This window comes from Oreochromis aureus, linkage group 23 (assembly GCF_013358895.1).
Source record: "Oreochromis aureus strain Israel breed Guangdong linkage group 23, ZZ_aureus, whole genome shotgun sequence".
In the NCBI taxonomy this organism is placed as follows: Eukaryota; Metazoa; Chordata; class Actinopteri; order Cichliformes; family Cichlidae; genus Oreochromis; species Oreochromis aureus.
The window spans coordinates 43,440,406-43,466,467 of record NC_052963.1 but is presented as its reverse complement, the minus strand read 5'-3'; the positions used below and the strand labels follow the sequence as shown (position 1 = coordinate 43,466,467).

At 41.1% G+C, this 26,062-nt stretch overlaps 1 protein-coding gene across 2 annotated transcripts; it reads left to right on the top strand.

The window, feature by feature from the left end:
- The first annotated feature begins 1,240 nt into the window (after positions 1 to 1,240).
- rxrgb (retinoid X receptor, gamma b) lies at positions 1,241 to 25,758 on the top strand. 2 transcript variants are annotated; one of them, XM_031736611.2, is made up of 11 exons: positions 1,243 to 1,335; positions 1,634 to 1,879; positions 16,329 to 16,564; positions 19,171 to 19,315; positions 19,685 to 19,864; positions 20,334 to 20,494; positions 21,205 to 21,334; positions 21,846 to 21,978; positions 22,249 to 22,340; positions 23,467 to 23,572; positions 25,244 to 25,758. In XM_031736611.2, exons 2-11 carry the CDS (start codon positions 1,849 to 1,851, stop codon positions 25,389 to 25,391), a joined length of 1,362 nt encoding a protein of 453 aa, XP_031592471.1. In that variant the 5' UTR covers positions 1,243 to 1,335; positions 1,634 to 1,848; the 3' UTR covers positions 25,392 to 25,758. The 2 variants fall into 2 exon arrangements, with proteins under 2 accessions (XP_039463227.1, XP_031592471.1); XM_039607293.1 differs by lacking the exon at positions 1,634 to 1,879 and having other exon boundaries at positions 1,241 to 1,335.
- Positions 25,759 to 26,062: the final 304 nt, after the last annotated feature.

Here is a 26,062-nt window from a genome sequence, read left to right as displayed (position 1 = left end):
CATGAAAGCATGCGAAGGGGTGATTAAAGGTGACTTAAACAGACCATTTGGTTAAGGTTTCGGTTGGCCTCTTAGCTGCACTGTGACTTGTTAGCAGGTAGCCCAGGTTTGTCGAGCTTGGTTTAGGATTAGGCTTTAGGACATTGTTTGGTGGGAATGGGGCTGTGAATACAAAGGGATTAGCGCAAAGGGTTGCTTCGCTGAGTGGGCTTGAATGGGTGTGTGTGTGTGTGTGTATGTGTGAGCGGGGTGGGGAGGTGGGGAATGAGATCTGAAGTTGATGGATGTTAATAATGTGAATTTATTTTTTAATAAAGCATAAAAACCAGTATGAACATATGTTTTTAGAATTTCAAAATTTTCACTAAAGAAAAAAATACACATATAAACACACAGACTCTTCTATCTATCTATCTATCTATCTATCTATCTATCTATCTATCTATCTATCTATCTATCTATCTATCTATCTATCTATCTATATGTGTAATTCCCACGTCCCCCCTTCTTGAGCCAGAGTGCAAAAAAAGCCCTACCAAAATCATTTCAATGCCTTGAACCATGTGCCACCATTAGGAAGACACAAAGAGAGAGCTGACAAATGACCATTTTAATGCCTCTGTTTGACTTTAATGAATTTATATGTTATCTGGCCCTAATGGAAGGCTGCGCTGAGGGGCTGGCGCAAGGCCATAACAAATGAAAAGCTCTGATTAGTGTAGAATGAGCTGAGAAAAAAATCCCATTCATCTTGGTTAGCATCCTCCTGTGCTCTTTTATGGGTCGCTGTTACAAGGACGGGAGTGCCGGGGTGCCTGTCCTATTAGCGGGGCAGCCCAAAGGCCCGCTGAGTGGTCAGCGGCCGGGCGTTGACGGAGCGTCTGCCCGCTCTGCAGTTCAAGACTGTGAATGCCTCAGTGCGGCTTGACTCCTAAATAACCTTCTGAGGTACCGGGAGCTTCACCCCTACATGACCCCGCACTGTGAACAGGGGTGTGTGTGGGGGGGCTCCGGGGGGGTACCCAGGCCAGGACTCACACTAACAATTAGGTAAACACTGGAGAGATCCCTTCACAGGAAGACGGCAGGAGATTAAAAAGAGTGTTTTGCATTTGGAATTGTCATAGGCTGTAGTCACAGATTTAATAGGCTTTAAGCAAAGCCAAATGAGATATTTAATTGGAGTTAATAGCCTACCAAATACAGATTAAGCCGGATAATTTGAGAGCTGGGAAGCAGGTGTTTGTTTTTGGAGTTGTGTGTAGGCTGCAAATAATGTAGCTAATTTTTTTAAATTGCAGACTATATGAGAAGAAGGTAAAGAATCTGTGTCAGGTAAGTACATACCTACAAACTCTAAAGTCAGTGGAGTAATTATTTTAAAATATAAGGATAACGTTATTTTATTGTATTTAAACTGGTTGTCATGCGCAAACATATCGCCTGTCATCAATAAAATCCAGCTTGCATTCCCTTCCTAGACGGACCAGATTTATTTTCATTGGCCTATTAAAGATTGATCTGATTACGCTGCCTATAAATAGGAAGAAGACAACGTGTAGGCTGTAAAACACCTTATTTCTTTCTTTCTGTCGCCAAAGTAAAATTTTACTGTGAAAATATTGCAACACAGTGTCGCTGCAGGAGAGATGTTTCGTCATGATCGTGTTGGAGCTTGATATCGACCACTGTTGTCATTGGGAGAAGCCCTGTTTTTGCCGCCCCCTCCCTCGCTGGGCCCCTGTGTAGAGCCGCCTTGCAGAGAGAGTTCAGTCGGGCTGGGAGAGGAATGTGCTGGGATGCGGAGCAGCACCGACTGTAGGAAATCGACGCAACAACTCGCGCAGTATGGACAGCAATGATCCATATCTACACCTCAGTGAGTACTCTTGAGTTATTTAGCCCGGGTCCGATCTTGCTGCGGTGCTCCCCGCGAAGCCGCTGCATTTTGTTGTGACTTCAGCGGCGAGCGCGTTTGTTTTATGGCGTCTTCTCTCTCCAGTCTGCAAGCGGTGCGCGAAAGTGTTCTCGGACTTTAACCACCAACTGCTGTGTGTGGATCCTGTTGTTACGCTTGCTCTTAAATAATCGCTTTAGAACAGCGCGAATTGAAACGAAAGATGCGGTCACTGCAAAAGTCAGGTGATCATGGCTGTGCCGGTCGGGCAAGGTCAGAGGTTGGCACTTTAATTGCGCTTATGTAATTTATGGTGCTTGTCGCGCGTCTCTTGCTAAACAGTTTGAGACAGAAACACAATTTATTGGTCTGGGTAGGTCGTCAGATCCAGAGAGGGGAAAAGCCTTCAACTGCGCAGAGGAATGGCGGATTTCCACTGATAAACAAACTTATAGGCTCCCTCTTTGTGGTAGAAAGGAGTGCAGCGTGCTAGACGCGCCCTGGTCACCGCCGTGGCCATATTCAACTGAATGACAGCGTGATGTGATTTTGCTCAGTAAAGCTGAAGTCTGGTCTGACTCGGTGACTTTGCCCTTGAACCAGTGGACTGGATTTGTTCTGTTATCCTTCTTGTGGCCGCTTAAAATCATCTGAGACAAGGAAATGGGACGTCTTGGAGCAACACGTGGGACACACTACTTACAGAAGTATCCTGTGCCATTTAAGTGTTTAGTTGAAACCAAACGTGGTCTAATAGGCTTGCGCGTATAGCATATAGTCTCATGAAGTCACACACACTTATCCTGTCATGTATTCTTAGCACAGTGATTGTAAAACCTAAAAAAGTGGTTTTACCTGTCTTGTGTGGGGAAAATAAAATCTAATTGCAGGCTATGTCTTTGAAGGCAAAACTGTACCGCCTGTTTATGCTATCACAGATATCTTTGCACCATTTGGAGGGGCTGAGTATTGTTTCCATAATGAATGTGGCTCCCAGGGGAATGACATGACATCTGGATAGGAGAGTGTGTTGAGAGAAACCCACAGTGTACAGAAGTAATGGAGCAGTCCCTCAGGGCTACACTCTTTCTTCTTTCTCTTTAAAGATCTGTTATGATTGGGCAATAGTGGCATCCTAAGATTTAGATATTAATAGATATTAGCCAATCGTGTTTCTGCATTAAAGTTCCAGTATGCGATTTAAACACTGTTTTTTTTTTTCCAAAAATTGCATTGGTCTTGGTTTAAACAGAGTCTGCTCTCCACAGTAATGCTGCTGCAGCATTACTCACTACCCGCAAAGGCTAAAAGTCTGTCTTAAACGCAAAATAGTCATAATTTTTGGTATGAAAAAATGAATTATGAATAAATCTTAAAGTAGTTCTCATAAACCAGGATTAGCTGAATCCTCCTCTAGTGCATTCGCTTTTGAATGTTGGTAGTAAAGCCACAGAGCTAAATGAAAGCCACAACCACTGAAAGTCATTCCAAATCTTGTTTTGTCTGTGTTGGCTCACAGCTATGATTTAGGATGCACCAAAGCACGTATGAAAACAGGGCCATAAACAGTACTCGTATTCTGACTTGAAAATGGTCACCCTTTGTAATCTGTTAGGAGCGTGAAGCTGAGGCAAAGAAGTGTGGAGTCAAAAAAAAAACCAGTCTGGTGATTATGTGCAGATTGCTTCATGATCCACCTCTTCCTCCTCTTCGGCTTTTCCCAGACTTGTTATGTTTCAGCAGGTTTGATGCAGGCCTGCTCGGAGCTTGGAGTAGAATCAGCATTTTTTTTCTCTCTCAGCACTTCAGCATTTTTTATTTTCCGTCAGTGGAAGTGATTCTAGACAAGCTGATGAGCGCTTATTTTGGTACATTTGACGGTGAGAACTTATTTGGCTCACACAACAGGGAGGTCATGACAGAAAGAAGAACTGGATTGAAACCCGGGTGGGGGATGGATGGGGGTGAGGGGGTGGTTTGAAAACTCATCACTTCCTAGGGATCAACGGTTGACCTCCCAGTGCACGCACAGACAGAAGCAGGAGGACACCCACACACATTCACACACCCATGCCTATTCTTCACAGCTGCGCAGTAGCTTGTATGAGTAACTCCTGTACAACAGACTGTGACCGTGATGGCACGTGACTTAAAGAATGCAAGTTTTACCTTTTGACTGTCAAGTCCCCGCAGTAATAAAACCTCCTCCCCTCCCACTGCTGCAGAATTAAATACACCACACAGGTAGAGAAGGTGTGGCTCTTTGCAGGTATTTGCTCAAGGATCCCATAGCTTGAGACATGCAGTACCTCTGTGTTCACGCATTCATTAGCACACAATACCTACAAAAGGTTTATTTTGAGGCACTTTTTAAGTGATCGTGTGCGTATTTGTGTTTCCGCGTAAAATAGTCAGCTTGCCTTGATTGTGTGTTTGAGTGGGTGCCAATTGTGAGAGCAGGATGAGGGAAAAGAGGGGGCGAAAAGAGGCCATTCTCTGGGCTAATTGCCAGTAATTAGTCATTAGTGAAGAAGGTCAAAGCCTTGATTTAATTCCAGCTTTAATCAAGCAGAGAACCTTCAAAGGCTCACGTGCTAAAGCAATGTTTAGTTATGAGATGTATTGAGCTATTTCTGATTTCAACAACCTATCTAATTTGAGTTTTTAATTTGTTCACTGCTTGGAAGGCATCTTAACATCTGGCTCCTTTTTCCATCTGATATTCAATAAATTGTCATTTCCTGCAACAGCATTTCTCAGTGTGTGCAAGCTTTAAGCTGCACCTGCGCACACAGAACTAAAGCTGTTAATGCATCTGCAATATTATTCCTAGAGGGAACATTACTTGATTACTTAATTGATAGAAAACTGTTTGCCAGCAGTGCTACTATTTGTTTGAGAAATGCAGAGTGGTTCACTCTTACCGCTCTGCTAAAAAGGCTGGAGTGCAGTGAATAATAGTAATAAAGATATGGAATCAAATAAGAATTAGAAAATAGTCACGCAGGAAAATATTTGAGGATTCAATAGTGAAAATGTAGTAATCCATTTGTGGATTTGTGCAGTTTTTTAAATTTAATTTAAAAATGCTAAATGTGTGTTAAAATCTTCCACTGGAAATAGGCCAAACGTTCCCTAGTTTATTACTTACATGATGTGAATTATTTCTTTGTTTTGTCTTTCTTTGTCATTTATAATTGCAGTTAAGTATTTACTGGTGTTTGCACAAAACAGGCAGTTAGAAGCCATAACCTTGAGTTCTAGGCCCATTTTTAGGCAGAGAGTTGTAAACTCTGACTCTGTAGGCAAAGGTGCTGGAAGTTTCTTAGGTTTACATTTGTAGCCCCAAGTTCTTTTCACCAATCACGTTCAGGCAACTTTGTTTGCATTTCAATAACTTTTAAACATTTTCTTCAGTTGTGTGCATACAATCACCTGTGAAATGAACAGGAAGGTTTGACCCGGATTTCCAGTATCCGCTGTTTGGATATCCTCGCCACACAGGAAGCTGTGAAAATTGGCCGTTGGCTTTGCAGGCCAAGTCAGCAGACTAGCTGATGTGTTCCCATGTTGAGAGATTAATGTATGTGGAGTCAGTTCCAAAACAAGCACATGCTTAGAAAGTTTAAGCACTGTGGAACTCATTTATACTATTACAGGAGTGTGATTAATGAGCGGAAGTTCATAACTCAATAGGTGCTAGTTTGACTGACCAGCCAAAATATTCCTCATGGTGCTTTTTTGTCCTGTGGGTGCACAAATGGCAGCAACAGGTAACAGCTAAGCACATTAGATCTCATCAAACCTCTCCATGAAGAACATGCTGGAAACCCCGCTTGGTTATTTTTAATGCTTTGAGAGTGCCATTTTAGTGTGCTGCTCCTGTCTCACTTCTACAGAGCATCAACATGTAGCAGAAGCACACACTACTGTAGCATAATTTCCCTGCTCTTTTCTGCTTTTCCACTGTATTTTCCTATAAATGTCTACCCAGCTGAATATGCCACATGATTATGTCCTCAGTGTTGTCAGAAATCGCTGCCGGCAGGGAGAGCAGGCCATAAGGAAAACCTTTCTCCTGAGATGACGGCACGCTGATTACATTATTAGAAGTTTAGATTTAAAAATGTAGCCTAAATTTAGGGCTGCCAATTATCTTCTTCCCGCGCCTTAACAAACCATAATACATCTGTGATTGCTAATTATGGCTCTCGGGGTTAATTTCACGTATTTTATGTGGGCCATGACACACTAATATAACACAGCGTGCTTTTCAGAAGGATTGCATTATTTTAATTTCTCCCTCTGGGATTTCTTAAAGAGACGCTAGCATTTCTCCTCTTCCGTCATGTTCTCCTCTTATGTGTCAGGCCGCTGAGTCACGGGAGGAGGACAAAGCCAAACGAGTGTCACTGAGAGTATATGGTTACTAGTGGTTCTCCTTTAAACACTGTATAGTCGACCCAATCACTTGCTGGGTAGTCTGCGCAAGAAAGCTCTGTTGAGTCGTGTAAGGAAAATAGATGGACGCAAGAAATGGAAGTTTCTGGTGCTATATCTCAGTTTGAATATCTGAAGAAGAACATTCGATACACTGGAAGGATAAATTAGAAGGAACACTTTAACATTTACGGGTTGGTCTATTTTGTGGCGATAATAACATGTTGCCTTGCCTCTGTCATTACTAAACAAGTAGAGCATCTACTTTTTGCATGCATATTTTTAAGTCTAAAAAATGGTTACCTGTTTTAAAAGCCTGCTATAGTAGATGCAGTCCTCCACCAAGGGTTGCTTTTGCAGATCAAATCTATCTCTGCATGGTTTATTTAGCTTCCCTCAGGATTTCTCATGTATTGTTCCTCGCTGCCTTTAAGTTATATTTTTGGCCTGTGTGTGCATCTGGATTTTCACTTTGCCCTGTGTTTTCCTGGCTATCCTAGAGCACCTAAAAAGACAATTCCTGACTTCCTGGAATGCTATCACACTTGTTAAACACACAAACATATTCACAGAGGCGACTCGACTAAACATGCTGCTAACAATACCTTTAAGCGTGAATGCTGGCACAGTTATTTCACAGTGTGATATGGTGTTAAGTTATTTTTGGTGAGACAAAATAGAACTTCAACCTCTGACCACTTCTTGTCACCCACTCAACACACGTCATTTATAAAACCTGCAAAACAGAAAGAGAATTTGTGATGGATGCTTTAAAAAAAAAAACAAGAGGAACATAGTGAAGAAATGTCACTGACATATAATGACCTTTGCACTGTATTAGTGTCTTCATGCTGTCTTCCCTTGCTCTTTAGTCCTGAACCCTTTTTAGAGGAAGTAATTGGAAACGTCTGGTTGTACTGTACTTTTAAACGACCCCTTCCACCATGACCTCCCCCAACCGCGCCCCCCTCCGGCCAGACCTCCTGGTTGTACCACTACAACAGGTGTTTCTGTATAGATAGAGGGGGAGATAAAGAGAGAGGAGAAACACGAGTTGAGTGGGCGGTAGAGGAGCTGATTTGTGCTGCAGTCGGGCAGCAAACAGTTCCTGTGGGATTGATCTCTGGGGAAGGATAATCTGGGTAATCCTATAACCGGCGCTGTTGGACTCCGCCTCTTTTGCTCTTCACGGAGGCCCCCCCATCCCTCCCTCTACACGCCGACCCTTCCGTCACGTTCTTCTCTGAAAAGTGCTCGATTGAGCATCCACCAAGCCAGCACTTTGAGTGTGACACCTGGTCCTGAGCGACTCGTGTTCTTCCAGCGCTACCATTTGCGCCCGAAGACATGTGGCATCCAGTGGCATCACCTGGAAGTGGGGGCAGCCCTGGAAGGGAAATAGGTTATGGTCACTGTGAGTAGCTGGGTATTGTCTTTAGTGTGTGTGTGTGTGTGTGTGTGTGTGTGTGTTATTGGAAATGGAATCATTCTGATGCAACGTGTCTCGTCTGCGGGTTTCAACAGAAGTGAAGCTTGAGCACGAAAGCTAGTGGTGCACAGATGCATTTGAGTAATGCCTCTAATCCCTGTGCACTCTTTGATGAAGTTATTTTGAATTTCTTTCTTCCGGGGACAAACCAACAACTCTCATGGCAATTGCATCTGCAGATCGTTAAACCAGTTTTTTTTTTTTCTTTTTTTCCTATTATATATATTCTTCTCTCACCCATGTTGTATCTATTCCTCGGTAAAAAATAACTTAACATTTAATTATTTATTTAATCAAGCAACTGCATCTTTAAATCTACTTCCAGGATATTCGCTGCTAACAGATCAGTTCCCGCTTTTATCATCACTGGGTCATTTTAACAAGTTGTGGCAGGTACAAGGTTTTCCAGTTGGAGATCGGGATCTAGAACTAGTGACTCACTTGAATTCTCAGATGAGTTCAGCGGGGTTGTCACTCAGTCTAAAAGGATGCTTCCAGCTCTCTTTGCCTTGTCCTTCACTGTCTCTTTATCTCTCAACACTTGTCCCTTCCTATTAGCCCTCTTCATCCCGCTTTCTTTCTCCATTTGTGTCTAACTGCCCGTCACCTTTCCATCAACAGCCTCTGTGATGTGTTTGTTTCCTTTTTTTTTTCCTTTCTGTCCTTCCTGAAGAGGTGTGGAAAGCATTGGTGTGAGCTCAGTTAAACACATGCTGTAGTTGGCCTATTAAGTGGCTTCTCTGTCTAGAGAATATTTCTATCTGCAAATTGTGCATTTTAGAGCACCCTTGTGTTTTTGAGTGTCCTTGAGAAACACATTCTCCTGAAAATACTAAAGTTGTTCAGTGGATTTTCTTGGCCTGGGTGGAGGTATGGTGTGAGGACAGTAATATAGTCTAATACAGACTTTCCAACCTGGCAGTCCAAGTGTTTTATGTTCATGGTTATGCTTATGATGGGAGGTTGGCTCTTTCTGTTCTGGTCATTCATTAAAAGCACCGCAGGACATTTGACAAAGCTGTGATTAAATCCATATTATGCTGAGCTTCAGCTATGTTGATGAAATACAGTGTTGCCTATTTAATATCAGGAGCAATTCAATAAAACTTAAACAAACAACAGGACTATAGCTTAATAAATGCTGGCAGTTTTGCATGTTTTTCAACAGTCCAGTACAAATTGATTGATATGGCATTAAACTGGAGCCACCATATGGTTTCATATTGATTTTCCTTGTCTGAAAAAGCGATTAGTTTATAGGAACTTTTAAAGCAACCAAGCACTGGGTTTAAATAAATTTGATTCCATGCTAACTTTAAAGATATTTCTGTTATTTGATTTTCACATTTTAGTTGCTTTGGCAACGTGGAGTAAATCATAGCTAAGAATAATCTTTAGAAGATTAAAGGAAAATCGTGAAATGCTGCTTGTAGTTAAAGGGGTAGAGTGTAGTTATTCTGAGGGAGGGAATCCTTGTTTTTTTTTTTTTTTTTTAAACTTTATTTTGTTGTGCTAAATGTGCTACCTCTTAGCATCATGCCCGAATAACCAGCAGCTTGCCTGACTTTAGCTGTTAACTTAAAGCAAAGCCGTTAACATGGCTATGGCTTAGAAGCTTAATCCTATCACTACCTCGCTTCTTGTCATTTAGCATTTTTCTTCTCATTTCCCGATTGGTCTGTTTATGTTTCTGTATATGGCCACAAGGAACACATTGTTTTTCATGTGATACGGTACCCCAAGACCAGACTGTCTGTGTTAACTCTAGCTGCTAAGCTGGTGTAAGTCCGACTGTCTTTCTAGGATCCAGAAAGCTGGTGTAAGTGTCGTCCTCTTTCTAGGATCTGTCTTCAGTTCAAGAGGTCAGGTCGGCCTGGTCGCACTCCCACAGTCACAGCATGACATGAATGGGTTTGTGTGTATTCTGTGTGTCCGTGTGTGCATGTCAACAGCACATGGCTATATCTCCATTGCCCCCTGTAACAGTGAACGACTACTTCTAGGAACTAATTTGAGTTACCTCAGCAGGCAAAGCCAAAAGGGCGGATGCTCGATTTGCATTGGGACTTTCGGCCCAGCTGTTTGTTTGTTTTCCAGGACTGCTTGGTCAGCCTGTTCTGTGTTAGCTCGTGTTGTTTAAGTTCCAAACTTTTATCACTTGCAAAACAGTCTTTATCTTGTCCCTGTCTCAGTTCTGGGCTCCTCATCGATTCTCTGTGGGCCTGTGTTTAAAAAAAAAAGAAAAAAAAAAAAAAGGTCCCAGTAGCAGGTCTGTGTTTGATTTAAGAGAACTACAAACGTGGTCCGCCTGTGGGAAAACAATATATGTACTTTCCAAACAATTTGCTTTGCTTGTATGAATGCTTGTTATAGGGAAACTGAAAGAAATGGGGGGAAGAGTTCATTCCTCTTCTGTTCAGAAGTATATTTGATTTCACTGGAGGGTTTCACAGGGCAGAATTTGGGGTCAGAGAAGTTTGCTATCTGAAGCCCTTATGTTGTCACAGCCGTAAGCCTTTATGGACACAACTTTTTTTTCCCCAACGCTTTTCTTTATGTTTCCAACAAGACAGGAATGATACACAACTGTAACATCTGTTCTGCTGGTAAAATGAGCGTTATTAATTTTGGCTGACAAAGCAGTACGAAAATGGAACAGGTGTCCTTGAAGCAGCTTTGGACAGAGTGTTGCTTATGTAACAGTGGACTGTATCTTCATTTTCTATCACCAGCAACCATTTGTATCTCCTAAAATCACAGCTGTGCAGAAAATAAACAGGGGCTTTTCTCAACTCATGATCTAATGTCCTCGCACAGGCGGGGTGATTAGGAGTGTGTGGTGGTAGTGTTAGTGGAATCATGCGGGCTGGGAAGAGAAGGAGAGCAGTGCCCTCCCCCAGCCAGCCATCCAGCCATCCAGCCAGCCATCCGTTGCTACCTTCCTTCCTCCCTGGGTCTATTCGGCTCTCAGTCCCCTCCTCCCCGGGCCTCCCACCTTCTTGACAGCTGGCCTGCTGAGCTGCACATACTTACCCGGGGATAAGAGGATTTACTGACACAATTGATCAGACATCAACCTCATTTAGTCAAGAAATGAATGTTAAAAGGGTGGTGATTTTTATGCTGGTGTGTGCAGACAATTTGTGGGGGGTTTCCCCCCCCTCTTTTAGTGTGAGCGAGTATGTGCACATGCAAGGAGTGAGTGTGATGGTTTGCAGCCAGCGCGGAGATTTCTTAATTACATGTTCACTGAATCTAATGAGCTCCTCAGGCTGTCCGTCTGATTACTTTACGATGCATTCTGTTCTATGTCATTTGGTCACGGCACTGTCATCTACAGACTTGAACTCATTTTGCATAAAAACACATATAGAATAGACGGGTATTGAACAAATCCATGCACGTGCTGAGGATTCCTTTTTGTTGGGGTTCATGTGATAAATATTGAGGTTTATGTTGTCATTTAGGAGTGGGTCTGCTGCTCCCACCCCGTCATCCCCTCACTGTGCACTCCCAGTGCTGGTCTGCTTTCCAGACGGGAGATATTATTAGTTTGGTCTTATTGAATTACCACTCAGTGCAGCGCTCCATCCAGTTACAACCCAGTAATTAACTGCAAGGGATTTAGAGGGTTTGTGGTTTGTGATGTTTCTTTAAACCTGTTGATCATCAGATCAATGTGATGTATTTGTGGCTTTGGGTATTCCTTCCTTTGGCTTTCAAAGTAAATATGATCATCTGACACAGCAGAGGCAATTTGATGATGATGTTTGGATTTTTTGCATGCAAGGGAACAGAATAATGTGATCTTGTTAAGCTCGGTAAAGGTCATATTAAGAATTATTGTTAGTATTCACTGGTCTGGTTAAGTGGTTAGTCTATAAAAATGCCTTGGAGGAGAAAAGTACTAATCCCAATTTCCCAAAGACCACAGGAAAAACAGTCAATCTTGATGTGTGTGGACATGGGTTGTACAGGTAAGTTTAATATAACAGTAGCGTGATTGGTTTGTTATTGTTGATAACTGTGCAATCACTCGACATTCAAAGATCTTTCAAACACAATAAGCATATCAAAAGGGAGCTAAAATGAAAATAGGCTGATGTGCTGTAAAACTGTATGGGTTACATTTCTTGCTAAAAGAAGCTGTGATTTATACTGGGTCAATTTTTAGGAGCCTTTCATCACAAAGTCAGATCAAGCTGTATTTTAGCAGGTTACTGTGTGAGTCCTGCATCCCCGTCAGTGCAGTAATTTCTGGGAATGATCAGTAGAGACCTGCGCTGCTGCAGACAGAAAACTCTTTTGAACTTGGCTCAGGAGTTTGGTAACAAGTGACCTTTGATTTGCGACACTAGTGTTCAAAGGTGCCCTTCACTGCTCTGTTTGTTTGCTCTCAGATAGATGCTTGAGTTGCTGAAGCGTTGTATAGGTTTAAGCAAGACTGAGAGGGAAAAGTTAAACGACATATTTGTGAATGCTGCAGACTGCTAACGTACATTTCTGTGCCATGAAATGAATGGCAGGACTATGGTAGGATATAGTCTGGGCATTTAAGGGTCTTTGTTGTGGAAGTGACTTAGATTGGACTGCCGGTTGAGGCGGGTCATTCAAGGATAGGCTTCTTTGAGCCGCTCAGGGCCCATTTGTGCTTCCTCCACTGAGCATGTTGGCCTTCATACACACAGACACAAAACGCGCACACGCCCTTCCCAAAGCATGCTCACCTCTCGAGCAATTCCCTTTTAGGCATCCCACCAGCTGACTGTCCATGTGCTTTTCTTTTTCCCCTCTGTAATGCAGCCACGAACACGCTCAGATCTGGGCGAAGATTTGTTGTTAGTGTTGTGTCAAACATGTATGTTGTTTTTCAGAGTTTAAACGGACCCTGTCTCCAGAAAGGCAGGAAATTTGAACTTTCAGGTCACAAATAGAACTGCAGCGTAGAAATTCTATTCAGGTTTTTCTAGTTACAACTTCTCTATCCACCGATCTACCTGCTTTATTTTTCATTTCTCTCCATATTTTCCTCCTCATGTTATCTTTTACATCTAGTCTTGTTGGTCTTCAGAGCATGTTGCCAAACTATTGGCTGCTGGACTACCCTGTTGCCATATCTCCCACCCTGTACTAGAATAGAATGGATCTTTATGAACCCCAAAGGGAATTTGTCATGCACATAAAAGAGGGGCCATTGCACAAAATCAGACACAGAACATGTTGTACAGTGGACGTCTATTACATAAGAGTGTTGATTGGATGAAAAAGCACTCGGGAAAGTTGGGAACACTGCCACATAGAATTTCAATCTATGTAGTGCATTTTGTAACAGCCTGGACTGTGAAGTATATTTCTTTAATCCATTCAGCTCTGTGGGAGAGAGGGGAAGGCCCCAATCCATTTCTGCCTGCCAGGGATCACTCGTGGAGGGCTGGAGAAAGTGGGCGAGTAAAGAAGGGGGTGGAGGATATAGTTTCACTGCTAAACAGGAAGTTGCACAACATCTGTTCCTTTGCGTACAGAGAGGGAGTGAATGGCCAGCTGTGTCTTACTGTGCGTCTTTGTGCAGAAAGTGCTGCGTCCAGCCCGACAATATGACATTATTCCCTTTTTCACAATTTCTTCATATTTGAGTGCAATGGTCTTTCATTACTCAGTCACCATTTCCTTTAATGTGGTATAAATGGGCGCTAAAGGTTAAATATCACAGCAACATTTCAAAACTGTTTCAAAATGTTCGACAAATTGTTCTGAGTAAAGCCTTAAAACTGAAGTCACAAACTTTCTCAGGTCTAAAAGGTCAAAAGCAAATTGTGACACAACTTTTCCCCCAGAATCAGATAAACAAACAGATTAGCAGCTTTAGCATTTTTGACACATTTTTATCAGATCAGATAAGATGTGAGTTCCATTTCAAGTCACAGTGACAATGTTAGTAAAGAGGCCGGCAGAAAAAGCGATGACAGCAATGAAATTCAAAATAAATAAGATGATGTAAACTTCAAAAGCAGAGATTATAAATCATAATTGCAGACCAAACCATATGTATAGGATGTTTTCATTCAGTGGGAGCAGGAAAACTCTTGTTTTAGGCTGATATTTTTGGTAAAATCTAAAATGTACTCAATACATTTAAAAGCCTGGAAAAAGAACATGCTTTTGAAAGAGTGCTGACAAGTACATACAATTGAGATTTTGTGTAATTATGACATACAGGAGGAGCTGAGATGACTCTTTAGATTTAAGATTATCACACAGACTAGTCACAGCGAGGTCTAGGTCATAGCTGATACTTTATTTTTGTACCGTTGATTAGTTGCCAAAATCTTTTCTGTGGTAAATCATTCTTAAAAATGGTGAAAATTTCCCTTCTTTTAAATCGTGCAAGATTTTTCTAGATGTCTTGTTTTGTCTGCTCAACAGTCCAGCAATCCTTTGACATAATCAGTTACTGTCACCTAAGATAGGGGGAACCATCAAATTCTTCACTTTTGAGGAGCTAGAACCTGCAATTTATTGGTAACTGTGTGTTAAATGAGACTTCACAATAAACCAGGCAAACAAATCGACTAGCTGCAGCTCTTGCTGCCTGGCTAATCTCCAGCATCTCAAGGGTCATGCTGTAGTCACGCTGTTTTTGACTCATGATTTTAATTGATCATTTTCTTGTTATTTACAGTATTTTTAGCAACTTTTCAGATTTGCTTATAACCGTGAATCTCTACTAAATGAACTTTCAAGCGATAATGGATCCATTATTATCTGTTGGAAAGTGCACAATCCATAATCATCTTTTAAACTTTTAACTTTTAAAGTTAAATAAGTGTATTTTTTGACACTGGAGATTTAGGTTATTAGTAGTTGTGACAAAAAGACATTGGACCCTCCCTCGGGGCTCTCTCTCGTAGGAAAAAAAAGACCTTTGAAGATTATAAGAAACCCAAAACACAGGTGCTGTTCATTGCGTGTCTGTGCCATCATGCCACAACCCAGCTTTATAGACGCACACAGGACACAAGAATGTGACATTTAACTAAGAACAGTGGCGCAGGGCCCAGTATCACACTGAGTTTGTGTGTGTGTGTTTGTGTGTAAACGGAGGCAGGGGATATACACTGACAAAAAACCAAAAACTTCTGCAGACTTATCCAAATGTTTATGTGCATATGGTGGTCTGTCACTCTTCATCAGCAGCATTTTACTCAAGAAAACCCAGTTTTGTTCACGTCGTTGAGTCATCGCCATTAGCCCAGAGGGGTACTGCTTATTGCATCTGTCTGTATTATGATAGCCTGTGGCATTTGTAAATATAATGAATGTGTAAAGACGTGTCTTGGTCCCTTGCTTGTACGTACCATATGTATATAATGGTATTTGCTGAATTTGTGTTACTCGCAGCTACAACACATGCATGAAATTACACACCATGCCCTGTTACCCAGCTGACTGACAGCTTTTCTAAGTAGGTCATCTATGTAAATGCCAGCCTGTCAGTTTACATCAATGGCTGCCGAGCAAAGTCAGCATCCTGTGACCAAAATCAGATGGGCTTCACTCTGTGTCGCTAAATTTACACTGCAAAAGGACACATGGCACCACTGGCCAACAATATATAACCCAAACCTGGATTCTAATTAGATAACATCATCATTTTGTCAGTTGCTAGACTGTACGTTTTAAAGTGTGATTATTTAGTGTATCCATTCATGTGGAACCTTTAAACTGTTTCGAACCTTGAAGCTAATTTTTATATAAACGTATCAAATGACTAATGGTAATGTAGAGACGTCCTTTTTGAACAATCCACTGATTTCCGTCATCTGACTGTAGAGCATTATCCTGATCATCACTTTGGTTTTATCCTCCACAACTTTACTGTTCAGGTCACTCTTCGTTCTATAAATGTTGTTTCAGAAAAAAAACACTGTACACATCGGCTCAGTACCAAATGCCAAACTATAGCGGAGCCAAATTTATTTATTTTTTTCTCCAAGTTGGTGGAGACATGATAGCTAACTGGGGTTTGTTGTGGTTTAATTTTATTTTAATTTATTAACTCTGTTTATTAGTTTTATAACTATTGTATGTGTGATTCAGCAAATCTGTGGTATCCAGTTCAGCTTCATGAAGTCAGACAAGTCGGTATTGGTTTCAAGCTTGTTACACTGTCACCCAATACCCTGAAAGTCATGCATTTTAGATTCAAGCAGTTTATTTTGGATGCAGCTAAAAACTGGCCTTGGGTGCATATTTTGATTTTCGTAATACACAAAGTTCCCAGATTAATAGATCCAGTACTGGGTTATATAATGTTTCTGTTATTCTGCCGCTGTGTATATACCTAAATATTAGAATCGCCTTTGAATAGTCTGCTGTTCAAGTGGCTTTAGATATTGCCAATGACAAGCATGTGTGGTAGCATGGATGCATTTGTTTGTGTAGGTGTACCATCCAAACAAGCATTTGCATGTTCTTTTCAACATGCACTTTCTTCCTTTCCAGACTCCACAGGGCCGATGAGTACAGCCCACGCCCACCCCCCTTCGATGGGCAGCATGGTGGGTCACCCGTCAGTCATCAGCACCTCCAGGCCCTTACCGTCCCCCATGTCCACCTTGGGCTCACCAATGAACGGCCTGGCCTCTCCCTATCCAGTTATTACATCTTCCCTGGGCTCGCCCTCTGTATCGCTGCAGTCTACTCCCAACATGAACTTTGGACCACTCAGCAGTCCACAGGTGAGACATGTGGGGGTGTTTGGTCGTCAGAAGATAACAATGAATTGTTATTTCCCTAAATGGCTTGAGTATAAAGTTGCTTTTATGCATCCATGAAATTATCATGACAGGATGATGATTATTATTTTTTTTGCATTTATATTTGAAATGTTTGTTCTTCTTTCACCATTCCGTGTCAAAGCTAACTCTTAAGGCATAAAAAGTAAAAAAAATATGCACCACTCAGAACCCCATTTGGAAATAACAGAGAATGTGTTGTGAAGCAGAGTTTGTGTGTTTTAAGGTAGTCAAGAATGCAAATATTACTTGCTAGAACTGTTACTTTTGGCAAGATGCACTTGTATTAAATAACATGTTTTTCGGTGATCATGTGCCTTTATTGCTTGGGATCTCCTCCAGCAGACAGGACTTTGAAGGTTAGCCATATCCAATGTGTTTGGCAGGCATACCTTGGCTTTCCTCTCACTCTTCTACCCTTCTGCTGACCTTTAAACTTTTCTCCCTAAAGGTCATCCATGAGTTCTGAATTACTACACTCATGGAAGAGGACATATAAGACACAGTCTGACTATTAGCCCCTTAATGGATTCCTGAAAGACGGAGAAAAGGCAGCCTAATTTTTCCTGGTTTCTCCTTCTTCCTTTGCGGATATTTCTATTTACTTGTTTTACTTTTTTCTGCTCATTTAGGTATATACTAATAATACCAAGGCTCTTTACGTCACAGGAGCTCTGTTGCACTTTTTAAGCTCAGTGATTTGACAGTCAGCCATACAAATAGAAACAAAGATGTTTGGATGCGTGTGGTGCTTTCAAGGCTAGATTCAGGACAGTGCTGTTGGGAATAGCAGGCGATGATATAGATTTTATGATGGGGATTTTGGCTTTTTCGCTGCTTGCCAAAAGCAAAGCTGCTGGCAGGTCTTTTATCATGTAATGTATGTTTTTCACGGGTGAAGTGAAGATCACGACCATGACAGTGTTAGCAACATGGGGCAACTTAGGCAAATTCATGATTACAGCTTCAAGTCTGGCGAAATCATTATTTTAATTACAAGGAGAAATTATGTGTAAATTTGATTTATTTTATTTGACTGACTTTGAGTTTTACATCATCACATTTGCTTTGGGGTAGCTGATAACTGATTTTGTGATCAGTTAAATAATCAGTGATTTAATGAATTCATCAATCAGCAAAAATTTACTCAAAAAATCGTTTTCGTTTTATAGAAATTTTTACATCTAAATTTAAAAAACAAACACATGCATCACTCAGTAAACCTTGCATGTCTCATGCAGTGTTTTCTTCATACCATGTGTTGAATAAAGAATGTATGAAGCATCAATAATCCATATGCAGTGCTCGTAGCCCTTTTCTACAGCGTCCTGTTGTCGGTGTAAAGCTGCATGTTGTCTAAACAACTGTTTAATAACACTTATTTTTTAGGTCATGCAAAATTAATTATGAAAACCTACGCTACGCTGAATAGCTGCTCACTACAGACTCGCCAATAAGCGAGCACGCTGTTGCTGAAAGCTTATTTAGGGTGTGACCGTCTCCCTGCAGGCAACCAGCATGCTGACATTAAACTGAATGACGGCAAAAAGAAACACTCTTTTGTGATGGTCTCTGCTGTAAATTCATGGACATAGAGTCCTAAGTTCACACTGCCATTGGAGAATATTGAGAGTGCACTTTGTAAATAAGTGATAGGATCTGTCAGAAGGATGTCCTATACTGTATATCATGCTGCATCATATAGTACAAGGTATATGTAGGCCAGGCTTGTTTTTTTTTTTTTCTGGTTGGAATCTGGAGATCACGCAAATATGCTTTCCATGTGTCTCATCTCTGAGAGAGGATCGACAGGCTGGATGATAAGTGAAAGAAGCAGATATGAGGAAATCAGAGGAAGCTTAACTTGTTGCTCTGTTTTTTGGAAACATTTATTTCTAAATTAGGCATACTTTGTGGTTTGTAGTCTTGATGTACCATATTTGGGAGTTACTCGTATATCTCATGGGGTTCCTTGGGATCAGGAGCGAAACCCTACGTTGCAGTAAGAGATATAAATCATGTCAATTAAAGTGTGCATTATTGTGCATCTACTTGGGATTAAAAGCAGCTGTAAGCACTGCTTATGATATTAAAAAAAATGGCAGATAAAATACATTTGGCCTTCATTAGAGGTCTAACAGAAATGCCAACTAACTGTCATCACAAAGCATGAAATTCACCATGAGTTCCCTCTGCTGCTGAGTTTGAGAACTGCACCTGCTCCACGTGACTCCCCCTTCCTGCGACTCTCCCCGTCAGCAAACATTAAAAAACCTGTATGACAAGCCTCAGCCCCTCCTACAGGCTGAGCATGTGATCATAGCAAGATACTTTCACAATAAAGTGTGTGGGTGGGGAAACAAAAAAAAAATATATGAGCGAGCGGAAGACAAAATGAGAAAATAGGGGAAGGGAGAGAGTGTCATGAGACTACCACAAACTTTTCACTCTTACTTCCCCTCTGCTTCCTCCTCTGCTCTGTTCCGTTCAGCTTTGGCCACCTCAGCTTTAATTCTTTGTTCTCTCTTCTCTCTTCCTGTCATCTGCAGATGAACTCTATGAACAGTGTTAGCAGCTCAGAGGACATCAAGCCTCCGCCGGGCCTACAGAATCTGGGAAACATCAACTACCAGTGTACGAGCCCGGGAGGGATGTCAAAGCACATCTGTGCCATTTGTGGGGACCGCTCCTCAGGTAATGTTAGTGTGTAAGGACGGAGGAGAGGGATGGGCAAGCATATTTACACTCCCACTCACCACCACAACTCCCCCCGCCCAGATGAGAACAGATAGCAGACAAAGAAGGACTTGTTTGAAGTCGTTTGTTAAGTATTTTGTCAGGATTTGTACCGTATATTTCTGCAAATACATTTTATCGGTATGTTGTTACGAGTAGGTTGTCTGTTATACAGAAAATGGTTAACACATTTCCAATCCTAATTCTAAAGATGTGCCCAAATATTAGTCTAATGTAAGCCAGTGAGAACATCACACTTTATGCACTGTGAAGCAAGCTGAATAGTGGTCCTAATACATATTGATCCGGTGGCTTTATTCTCCTCAGGAAAGCACTATGGTGTGTACAGCTGTGAGGGATGTAAAGGTTTCTTCAAGAGGACTGTGCGCAAAGATCTCAGCTACACTTGTCGCGATAACAAGGAGTGCCCGATTGACAAGCGCCAGCGAAACCGCTGCCAATATTGCCGCTACCAGAAGTGCCTGGCCATGGGCATGAAAAGAGAAGGTGTGTATGGAGGGTTAGAAAAAGGTTGGTTAGAAATTTGTACAATATTTGACATTTTGCAGTTTAAGAAAAAATCACATGTGGTTTTGTCTTGTAGTATAACTATAATTTTCAGGTAAATTCAGTTTTGTTTATTGAATGTTCTATATAGCGCCAAATTCTGACAAGAGTCGCTTCAAGGCGCTTAATATTTTAAGATGAAGACGCTACAAGAATAGAGAAAATCCCAACGTTCAGACGTTCCCCTATGAGCAAGTACTTGGCAACAGTGGGAAGGAAAAAAACCTCATGGCAGAACCAGGATCAGGGAGGGGCGGCTATCTGTCACGACCGGTTGGGGGGGGTTTGTGTTATCTGTCAGGAGTTAAGACTGCTAATATTACGTATTTTCTAATCACCAATTCAGGGTGTTTAAAAGCTGTGCGTTGCACTTTAAATATGTGGGGTTTTTTTGTGTATCTGTGTGCAGCGGTGCAGGAAGAGAGGCAGCGTGGGAAAGAGCGGGGTGAGAATGAGGTAGAATCCACCAGCAGTTTCAATGAGGACATGCCTGTGGACAAGATCCTGGATGCTGAGTTGGCTGTAGAACCCAAAACGGAGACGTACAGCGACGGCAGCCCCGGGAACTCGGTAAGTAATACAGGCACTGCTCCATGTCTCTTTCACTGTTTGTATTATGAATCTGAGGCAGTTTTTCTGGGGAGAAACTAGATGCCAAGATGTGCTGTGCTATTAAGATATACTGATCTTATTATAAACATAAACACACAAGCTTGGCTAAATAGTTTTGAGTGTGAAGCTGGGACTGGATGGAATTGGGTCAGTTGAATATAAATAACACAAGCTGAGGAGTTTGTGGGAATAAATCTAGGCTTTAGTATTGCTCCAAAATTCTGACAAGCTACTTTGTGCAGTTGTCATAATCTCCTGGGTTAATCTGTCGAGATAATGTAGCCGAGCTGCCGAGTTGCTCTGGTCCAAAACTAACTCTTAAATCTGAGAAGTTAGTAAACAAATTAAGTAAACACTGATTTGGCAATTTACTGGGTATGAGCTCAAGCACTTAAATGAATTGTAAAACCTAGAGTTTGGGTAACACAGACACAATTTAAAAGCTGTGTGGAACTTGGATTGAATTGTGCTTTAAGATATTTCCCTTCGGTATGTAGAATTTAGGATTGTATTAAAACTACTACAAGCAATGAGAGGAAATGGTTGGTTTAAAAATAGCCACTGCTGCACCTGGTTACCAGCGGTTGCTAGAAAAAGTTTAGATGTCACTAACAGTGCTTACATCACATTAAATCGGTCTGGCATTTGTCCTCCATGTTCTTCTCCAGACCAATGACCCTGTCACCAATATCTGCCAAGCAGCAGACAAACAGCTTTTCACTTTGGTGGAGTGGGCGAAAAGGATCCCGCACTTCTCCGAGCTCCCCCTCGATGACCAGGTCATCTTACTACGAGCAGGTAGACGCAAACACAAACCAGTGCATGCGGCGAGCTTATGCTCACACAAATATCAGACCACACACTCATACAGAGCAGTTTCCTGTAAGGGTAAACAGTCCTTTCATCCTCCCTTTCCCCCTCACGTTTTGTGTAGTATTTTCATTCAGAGTAGTTGCCGAGCCGATGTCAGGCAGTCTATTTAAGTCTTACACTTGCTCAACACAATTTTTTTTTTTTTTTTAACATCTAGTTTAATGGAGCAGTGAAACCAAAATAACTGGACCATTTGCAAAGTCCCAGCAGTGCAGTTTGCTGCCAGTGCTGACCTCTGCTGGGAGGAGATTTAACACATGCCAGGACGATAAAGTGAAAAAGTCACAAAATGGATAATTAATTTTAAGCAAGCAGGGAAATCACAGAACTTGTTTTGTGTATTTAATTTACACAAACTAAAGACGGGCTTTAAGGTTACATAAAGGAGACGAGTGGATCGAGATGTCACGTTTTTCTTGTTCCTTTTTGTGTCCAGGGTGGAATGAGCTACTAATTGCCTCATTCTCACATCGCTCGGTCACGGTAAAAGACGGTATCCTGCTGGCAACAGGTCTTCACGTCCACAGAAGCAGCGCCCACAGTGCTGGAGTTGGCTCCATCTTTGACAGGTAGGAATCATTGAAAGATGAGGCAAAAAGATCAAATAATGTAATAATTCTGTGTATTTTGTGGTTGGAGGCAAAAGCCTCCCCCTGCTAAGTGGCTGTAAATGTTACTAATGTCTTAACTGCATTCATTCAGTGTCTTGTCATTTAAGCTAAGTACATATTTGCGTAGAAATGCAAATTATTTACTGAGAAATTATTCTAATTATTATACTGATTTAATTCAGTCCTATTTTTGTGACTCATCATTGTTTCTGTCTTGATTTCCTGCAGAGTACTCACAGAGTTAGTGTCTAAAATGAAAGATATGCAGATGGATAAGACGGAGCTCGGCTGCTTGCGAGCGATTGTCCTCTTCAATCCAGGTCAGTCTGGCCTCTTGAGGCCGTTACAAACCACCCAAAACAACATTTTCACAGACATTTCTCAGTTGTGTTATTTCACTGCTTATTTTAGTGACTGCAGAATCACTACACTGGAGTCATGAATTTCATTTGAACAAATTGTTAAGTGTAATGTTGGTCATCCCGATATTATGGCTAGTTGGAGAGACTTTACTGTGCACCCATGTATTCTTAATGGCTCACTCAGACTAGACTAAAAATAGGATAGTAATCTACTTTATATCAAGAAAAATCAGTGTTCGCCTGGTGATTGCAAGTAGTTGCAGCAACCATTTTCAATTGCACAGGTGTCTTGGTAGAAGACGGCCTGTTTGTTCCAATCGTGGTCTGAGTGCAATCACTTTCAGGCAGATTGGCAAAGGTTTGCCAGTAATTGCTTTCTAATTTATAAATGCACACTGCAGACTTTTAGCGTGCTCATCTATGTCCCTTTGCAATAGGGGACTCTAAACTGGCTGCATTCTGCTTACGTTCCTATATAAAAACAATGTTGCTGAGCACCTGTGTCATATAAATCAGTCAAATAACCATCCTGCAGCAATTAGGTCACTATTTGTGGAGGAATTTGTGAATCTCTGTTTAAAATTTATGAGGTTCTGGCTGGACTGTAAATGTAATGATGCGTTCAGTTTCCCTTGGAAGCAGGAGCTGGGAGTGACATCACTCCCAAGTTGAGTGTGTTCCAGTAGTGAAGTCAGAAAAACAGGATTTTGTTCCTTAGCAAGGTAGAGTCATTCATACCACAATCGGGACCCAAGATAATTTTAAACTGAAAAACACTACAGCAACACATTTATGGTTAGAGCCTGGACAGTTCTCTGTATATGGCTTATTTAGTGAATCAAATATATACAACAGTATTTTCACGGATGGAAAGTTGAGAACGGTGAAATTCAGACTTATAGCTTCAAATGGAAAACACTGAATTTCTGTATTGTTAGACAGCAACAGATTTGGAACAACAGATTTATGATTTTTGCTCACAGTTAACAGACATATCATCACAAACAGACTGCAGAAAATTGACTCCATTCAATCACAAACTAGCAGAGTGACTTGTGTGTTTTGTTTTGGGTCTTTCTTCCAGATGCTAAAGGTTTGTCTAACCCATCAGAGGTTGAGGGGCTGAGAGAAAAGGTCTATGCTTCATTGGAGTCGTATACAAAACAGAAGTACCCGGACCAGCCTGGCAGGTAGGAACTGTTCCATTACAACATCGATCATTTTTAAACACATTGCTGCATTGGCTGTAAAGAATAATAAGGATGACAGCTTGCATTATATTAGTACACAGCTCTTATGCAAGTAAAACACTTTTGCCTAACCACAACATTACATTTAAAAGGATGTAGGCTGATAACGCTATTTGTAACTGCTCATTGTTGCCATTGATTGTATTTTTTATTTGGGAGCTGATTGAGAGCAACAGGTATTAGCGATAAAAGCACACACTGCAAACTTCCTGAAAAGTCAACACATCACAGCTGAGATGCAGAGAGAAAATAATAATGAAGAATATTCTGGTCACTATTGAGATCACAGTTATTATTATTATTACCCCATGAATATTTCACCTCACTGAAAAAACGTTTAATGGTGAAATTATGACATAAAGTGCACATAATTGAAGTGAAAATACTGAATGTTAAGTGAAACTAACATGCCACAGCCCGGCAGTGAAAAAGGTCGCCACTGTAACATGAAGTGTACCACAGTAATACTTTTTCTTGTTTGTTTTCATTAATCTAAATCATAAATCTCCGTGAACTAAGAATTGTTTTTTGAAAGGTAAATGTAACACTAGCTTGACTTTCTTTCAAATGGCTTACTGTGTATATTATCTTATGAAAAGTGAGATGTTTTTACAATATTTATTAAAAAAATCTTTATATACACTCAATATATTCTTTATTAGGAACATCTTGCTAGTACTGGGTTAGACTTTCTTTTGCCTTCAGATATGCTTTAAGTCTTCATAGCACATGTTTAAGGTGCTTGAGATATTCCTCAGATTTTGGGCCATATTGATATGATCGCTGCATGTCCATGATGGGATTCTCAGGTTCCACCACACCCCAAAGGTGCTCTACTGCATTGAGACTATGGTGTTTTATCCTGCTGGAAAAGGCCATCAGAAAATGGGAACACTGTGATCAATAAGGGATCGATATAGTCAGCACCAATGTTCAGATAAGCAGTGGTGTTTAAAGCGATGCTCAGTTGGGGCCCAAAATGTGCCAAGAAAATATCTCCCGCACACACACTACCACCAACCAGCCTGAATTGTATACAGGGCAGAATGCATCCATGCTTTCATGGTGTTTGCACTAAATTCTGACCCTATTATTCTAATGTCACAGTAGAAATTGTGAGTTATTAAATGAGACATTGTTTTTCCATTCCTCTGTGGTTCAATTTAGGTGACGCCCTGTCATTTAGCGGGTGACCCGGTGTGGTCTTGTTGCTGCCGTAGGCCACCTGCTTTAAAGTTTAATATGCTGTGCATTCAGAGATGCTCCCATGCATATATTTTCTTTTTTGGACTATTCTCTGCAAACCATAGAGATGATTGTCACCTTTCGTCCTCATTATGTTGCTCATTTTGAACTTCAGCAGGTCATCTTGATCATGTCTACATGCCTAGATGCAGAGTTGCTGCCATGTGATTGGCTGATTAGATATTTGCATTACAAAGCAGGTGAACAGGTGTATCAAAGAAAGTGGCTAGTGAGTGTGTATAAAATGCCTTTAAAAAAAAAAAGAAGCTTTTTTTTTTTTTTAACAACTTTGAACATTTGTGGAAGTGAGTTTAAAGCTCAGTTGTTCACGCCTCACCATTTGGCACGACTTTTTATTATTCTCAGGTTTGCCAAACTGCTGCTGCGCCTGCCTGCCCTGCGCTCCATCGGCCTCAAATGTTTGGAGCATCTGTTCTTCTTCAAGCTAATTGGGGACACGCCTATTGACACCTTTTTGATGGAGATGCTGGAGGCTCCGCATCAGATCACATGACACACGTCTTCCCCTTTCCCTTGTACATACTCCCGCATCATGAGCAATATGAAGATGGAATTAAAAAGACTTGATTGAAATGTAAAACAGCTTATTTTGTACCCATTTAAAAAGAAAATTGCAATTAAAATGTTTAAAAAAATGTGGTTGTGGGGATGGTGGAGTCATAACACGATAAATTCCAATAGAGTTGGTATGGGATTTTGTAAATAGTTAATTTCAGGTGTTTGTTTCAAAAGCCACCCAATGCAATTTGAAAAAAAAAATAATATTTTATTCAAAGCGGAATTGTATAAAACAAAAACCATCCCTGCATTTCTTAAACATGTCTGAGAATTCTTACAGAATAAAGTTATTTAAAAATCTACATGAAATGTTTTGTGCATTGTGTTAATGCCTTATCACATCCTCTTTTATTAGCTGTGTTTGGTATCAAATATAAGGTGAACCTGCTATTTTCAACCCTCGTCCACCAGATGGCGTCCACAGAGTGCCATCAAGACGAGAAACACTGCTTCTCAGCATATTTTAGATCTGATTCCTGTATCCTCCTCATGGCTACGGTCTGTCAGAGTTACATGACTCGTCAGGGCCTCTGCAGGCTTCAACATCACGAACTGCCAGGACCTCATCACAAAGACCTTTGATTTCATTGAGACTTCTTGGTGAAG

Bases quoted from the DNA above. Each gene is read 5' to 3' on its own strand.
- rxrgb (XM_031736611.2), top strand. From the start codon at position 1,849: ATGGACAGCAATGATCCATATCTACACCTCA. The intron at 19,865-20,333 runs GTGTGTATGGAG...ATCTGTGTGCAG, and splicing joins CATGGGCATGAAAAGAGAAG to CGGTGCAGGAAGAGAGGCAG. The intron at 22,341-23,466 runs GTCAGTCTGGCC...TCTTTCTTCCAG, and splicing joins GATTGTCCTCTTCAATCCAG to ATGCTAAAGGTTTGTCTAAC.